The sequence below is a fragment of the Ricinus communis genome, chromosome 9 (assembly GCF_019578655.1).
Source record: "Ricinus communis isolate WT05 ecotype wild-type chromosome 9, ASM1957865v1, whole genome shotgun sequence".
NCBI lineage: Eukaryota > Viridiplantae > Streptophyta > Magnoliopsida > Malpighiales > Euphorbiaceae > Ricinus > Ricinus communis.
In genome coordinates, this window is record NC_063264.1 from 25795161 (window position 1) to 25801160 (window position 6000).

Below are 6000 nucleotides of genomic sequence, written 5' to 3' on the forward strand. Positions count from 1 at the left end.
TTTATAATTGAGCCAAAAATAATAAATTTTGTACTAAATCAGTACAAAAAACGTAAAAAAGGATTGATTTAGCCCAACGCTATAAGTTTAGGGTGCAAACTTAATCCTTTCTACATATCATAATATTAGTTCAAAACTTAACAAGACTTGTAATAAGATATGGCATAATGGTCCACAATAATATTCAAATACTCTTTTATGAACATTAAATAAAAACACATATTAAAAAGAATTAAAATATTATAAAAATAAATTTAAATATTTACTAAATTGTATTAACTATCAGAGCTTAGATTGACTAAACAGACGAAGTTTAGAAGCATAAATATATATTTAACATACTAACTATAAATAATAAGATATTCAAATATAAAAAAATAAAAAAAAATTATGCACTTTACCATTTTTTATATCAATTATACGACATGTTTTAATGGTTTAGATTTATATACTTTTATTTTTACTTTTTTACATTTTCTTAGTCATTTTCTCTTTGTTTTGTACAATTTCTTTTTCTTCTTTCTCTATTTCTTTAACATGAGAAAAGAAAAGAAAAAATTTCATCACATAAATGATGGATACTACATGATGAAGAACACCCAATCTCCGAAACGTTTTAAAAATTCGGCTTTCAAGACCAAAACATTCGAGTTCTTCGATGAAGAAACCACCATGGCTACCCCTCTACTCAATTTGAATAGTAGAAGAGGCACTCTTAATTTGTGATTTTGATGAGGCTACAGAGGTTGGAGATGCTGGAGAAGTTGCTCATTAGCAAAACCTCCATGTAAAGCACCTTTGTCTACTCCTTGAGTTTCAGCTTCTCTGAAAATTGCCCCACCCTCTTATTGTTCTTGAATTTGGTTATTTTTCTTAAAAAAATCACTTGTTAGATAGATTTAGATAACTGAGTTGTTTGTTTGAATATGGGTTTATTTGTGATAGTATGTCTGAAGAAAATCAAAAGGCTTAATGACTGCAGTAATGCTGAAAAACAATTCAAAGGTATGATTGCCCTTTTTTTCTTTCTTTTTTAGTTTTTTTGCCATTACAGAGGCATTAGTGTTGCGTTTGAATTTGATTTTGGAGAAGTTTATTATTGAATGTGACTAAGGCTATGATTCAATTACATAATTCTAGTCTCAATTCATCCATTTATTTGTATTTTGTAAAAAGAATATTAATTAAGTGGTTCTTTGTCTAACTAAAATGCTCTCACATGTGAATTCTTTTTATTCTCAGTCTTTATTATAGAGTTATTGTCTTCAAAGCTTCATTTTTTATAATTGAGATTTCACTTGTAATTTTTCTTTTAGTATCTAATTCAACGATTTTTTTGTTTAGGTTAAAAATAAAAATATTATTATTATTTTCTGTATTGCTTAATGGGTGATTGATCGATTTATGTAGATAAGATGATTAAATTTATCATATCTCTATTTAATAAAACTTCTAAATATTAAACAAATATCAAAATATATAAAATGGATAGTAAAAATATGAAATATATACCAAAACATAATTTCAGATTTCAATTATATACTAAATGTATACTAGAGATATACAAAATATAATATTAAAATATATAAAATTGATACTAAAAGTATGAAACAAATAATAAAAATAATTTCAGATACCGGTTTCAAATACTGATTTTGTATAACAATTATTATCAATTGGATACTAAAAAGTATGGAATAGATACTAAAAAATAGTTTCAGATTCTTGTAATATACCAAATATATATAAAAGATATACTAAACATTTATCAATATAGATAAAAATATTATAAATATCAAAAGTATAAATCAAATACCAAACAATAGTTTTTCAGATATCGGTTTCAAACAATAATTATGTATACCAATTATTATCAAATAGATACTAAATAAATACTAAACAATATCAAATAATTCAATATTATAAAAATTTTAAGAATATATATACCAAATTTATAAAATTATATATTGTTTTATAAGAATATATATCCAACATATACCTTCGTGAAAATCTAAAAATGAAAAGTTGGAAAGTATTTTTATAAAATTTTTTTAGCAATTATTTCTCTTTTGTATAGATATGTAAATTTCCTTATAAGATAATACTTCCATGAGCTCAAAGGGCTCAAAATAAAAGGAAAAAGAGTTGCCTGATATGTTTAGAATTCATTAAGAAATTGTATCAGATTTGATAAAATTGAATCAAATTTGACTTAATTATATTTAATTTCAAAAATTTAATAAAATAAATTTTTATTGATTATCAAATAAATAAAATATAGATTTATAAATAAATCTTATAGAAATTTATTTAGTCTTTAATCATGTAAACCAAATCTAATATTAGATAAATTATGAAGTTGGCAGTCTTGAAATTTCATAAATTTCATAATCAAATGATTGAAGACAAAACATACCTTGATTCATGATGAATTACTGAAGAGAACAATCAATTGCGATGGAATTTTTAAAAAGAATTATGAGAAAAAACTGTAATTATATTTTTCACCGTAGCTGTTATTTCATTAAAATTATTAAACTACAAGTTATTTTTATTAGTTAAAAAATTATTTTCTCTTAATTAATTGTGCGGGCTTTACTCAATAAATGCAGGCACTAAACGAAAATAGGTAACACGTCAAGGAAAGTAAAACCTTATTATAAGTATTTGAATGATTGCTAAAGAAAAAATAAAAATAAAAAGGTTATTATTGAGGTTCTTTTGGAAGAATAATGTCAAAGTCAGTAACAATCCATTCTGCAACTTGATCACTGCTGATGTATATCTCTGTTCCCAAATCTATTGATGGCCAATGTCTCTCTGCAGGTTCAGTTCCAGGATCCTGTTGTATCAATAGCAGGGAGATTAAATAATTGATTATAATGCAAAAATAACACTTACCAATTTCAGATTTTATAAAAAAAAATTATTATTAATTTTTCAGAATGGAAAAAATATGAATGTGTGTTGCGAAACTATCTAAGCCGATAGGCTCGGCTACAAGACCCGAAAGAGATTGGATTCTAAGCAACACAATCAGAGCAAGAAAAAGAGCAAAATCAGATAATATTGTTTAGTATATGTTTTTTAGTGTAAAGATGATTAATAACTACTTCAATCATTTATTATGATAGATGAGCTAACACTTAGACTAAATGAAAAAAAAAAAAAATCTCTAGCACATTATTTATAAATATATCTAATAAAAATGATTCCATTAATTAACCGTTTCATATCGGTTAAGATAATTAAATTTAATTAATTATAGATATGGAATTAGAAATACTTAAATTAATTACCAATACAGTAATATTTGAACTTACATGATTCATTATGTCCAAAATGATGTATTAGATTGATCTATCTTAAAATTTTCTCGCATAATCGTGTTGATATGTATCTTAAAATGATGAATTTAGGTGTGTACCTGGTAAAAGTATAGTGACTGAGAAAGCCTACCAACATCAAGTTCCCAAGATCTTGGATCTCCTACCCAACCCTGACCCTTGTTTGTAGGATAACCATATTCACCCCAAGCAGGATGAGGAAGAATTTGCAATATCTCTTGCGGTTGAGGATTGCTATATGCATCACATGCACTATATGGCTGTTCAAGGAACATGGCATTGCCTGGTGCACACCACAGGTGGTAAGCGTCATAAGGATAGTTGTCTGTGTCAGTCCGGTGGACTTTAGTTCCATTAGGAAAGGTGTGATAAGGGGGGCAGAGTTTCAGATCATTAGGTTTGCACCATGCTTCTGTTTCAGGGTTTATGATCATCTCACTATATCTAGTAACATCTGTTGTCACATCCCCATCGCAAGGTTTTCCATTGTTTTTCCAGCATCCTCCCATGTCCATTAGGTAGAACTGGCTATGGTTACCACCTCCTTGCTTTACTTCTAGTCTGAATCTTACTTTGAAATCAGGTGACTTTGGAACCTGTAATTGGGCTTTTGTCAATGTCAAAGAAATAACAGATTACATAGTTCTCAATAGGCATAATGATAAAAGTAAAAAATTCAAATTAATATGACTTTTCACAATCACTTGAATTATAATTGTAAAATTATTGGCAAACTTAGCCAATAGCGATTTTGGTAATATTTATATGACATGTGGCGTTATTTATTATTTATTTTTAATTAATATTGGTTAAATTTATAAATAATTTTGTAATTAAAAATAACTAAAATTGTAAATAATTTTACAATTTGAACTATTTTTATTAAAATTAAAAGTTTTAATAGTATAAATTTGATGTTCTTTTTACTATTAGGCCTTCTAAATAAAAGAAAATGCTTACAATTTTTGACATCCCTCTAGTCTGGTAATGGTATCCGCCAGAGAACCCACTTGTAGCATCGGATCTTAAGTACAGCATCAACCATGGATAATTTGATGAAGTTTGCAGGAAATGATGAAAAACCCAACTTCCTTTTCCAATCTCCTTTACCCAAGTGACATTGAAATAAGAAGTGCCATTGTCATTAGCATTTAAATCCCAAGTCCCATGGAAACTCCCTTTCAGCGTACTGTTATTCTGTCCTTCAACATGTGTATACTCATGGTCTATCAAGGGCATGTTCATGCAGCCTTCTCCGAAGCACGGAAACCTAGGTTCCGGCGGAAAGGGGACCGATTTCTTGCCGTTTTCCGGGCAGATTGCTGCCGTAGTATCCATGTTCCCACTTTTGAGCATGATCATCCAAAACTGCCATGGCCTTGGATCATCCTGTACTTGGCATTTGTCACCCAAATATATCTCCTTTTCTGCTGCATAGAGATCTACATCACTGGCACTTATCATTCCGGATGGATCATTCAGTAGACCAAGTTTGTTGTCTTTGTTATGTACCTTGTGCATTAACGTGACTGCGTCATTCAAGAAACATGGCAAAAATTAATAAAAGTTATCCTGGATAATGTACATTACATACAACTAATCAACCCAATAAGTAAAAATAGCGGAATTCACTCGAAACCTTACTGAAATTGATATATGTATCTATCTTCAGGCTGAATCTGTGAATAATATGCATGGTTTTCCAAGTTCCTATCTTTTTATAAGGTTTTCAGGATTAACACTAATGTAATTCATAGCTAAAAATTCAAAACAACGGATGAGAATATTCGGTTTTGAATCATATAGTATAGTTACTAATTGATGATTGTACATAATCATGATCACAGCAACCATATGTATATGTATAAAAGAAGGTATACTTGGGAATGTTGAATGATCAATATCAAAGCAATCTGCCATCCTAGGACTTCCCATGCCAGGAATTTCTTTATTAACCTCATTGCATTGGTTCCATGCCTCAATTGCCACCCTAAGATCATCTCTTTTCATCCCAGGATCACCAATGGCTGATATGTAATCATCTTGGCCGGCTCCGGCCACCACAAACAATTCAAGAATATAAAGTCCTATAAGTACACAAAAAAATCTACGGAGCTTCATCTTCTTCATCAGTATAAACCAGTTGCACACAACACACATATACGGGGAAAAGGTTTCTGGGTATGTGGATGTGAAAGGAGATGTTAGTTCCTAGGAGTACGTAGAATATCTCGAAGAAGACCAAGTTTTGTTAATGGAGATGGATTCTTCTCCATACATTTAGGCTTTGACGGATTTAGAGTTTGGTTAGAAATTTTGTTAGACTTTGTTTTTACTTCATCTGCTAGTTTATAAATACTTACTAGTAATATTAAATATGATACATTCTTTTTGTATATATCCAATATTTATTTGGGGGACATATATGTATTCTATCTTCCAATGAATTCTATGTCAAGTAATCATTCTTTGCTTACACCCTTATCCATTAGTGTGTATATATTCTTTTATATATATATATATATATATATATATATATATATATATAAATAGAGATAAATGGTGTATTTAATTAAGACTTTTATAGATTTTTTTAAATAAATTGCTTTTAAAGAGTTTTTGAATTTTTATTAATGAATTTTATACGGTTCAT

The 6000-nt window shown here is 28.6% G+C and overlaps 1 protein-coding gene across 1 annotated transcript; it reads right to left on the reverse strand.

Moving 5' to 3' along the window:
• Positions 1 to 2630: 2630 nt before the first annotated feature.
• Positions 2631 to 5668, reverse strand: LOC8258702. Its single transcript, XM_048378923.1, has 4 exons — positions 5228 to 5668; positions 4308 to 4876; positions 3428 to 3943; positions 2631 to 2842 (listed from the first exon to the last, which is right to left on the reverse strand). The coding sequence occupies exons 1-4, from the start codon at positions 5505 to 5507 to the stop codon at positions 2708 to 2710; spliced, it is 1500 nt and encodes a 499-aa protein (XP_048234880.1). The 5' UTR covers positions 5508 to 5668; the 3' UTR covers positions 2631 to 2707.
• Between the last annotated feature and the right edge of the window lie 332 nt (positions 5669 to 6000).

Coding starts and splice junctions, on each gene's coding strand:
- LOC8258702 (XM_048378923.1), bottom strand. CDS start 5,507: ATGTGTGTTGTGTGCAACTGGTTTATACTGATGAAGAAGATGAAGCTC. Junction 4,877..5,227: donor TGATCATTCAACATTCCCAA/GTATACCTTCTT, acceptor TGAATGACGCAG/TCACGTTAATGCACAAGGTA. Junction 2,843..3,427: donor AGTCACTATACTTTTACCAG/GTACACACCTAA, acceptor TTGATACAACAG/GATCCTGGAACTGAACCTGC.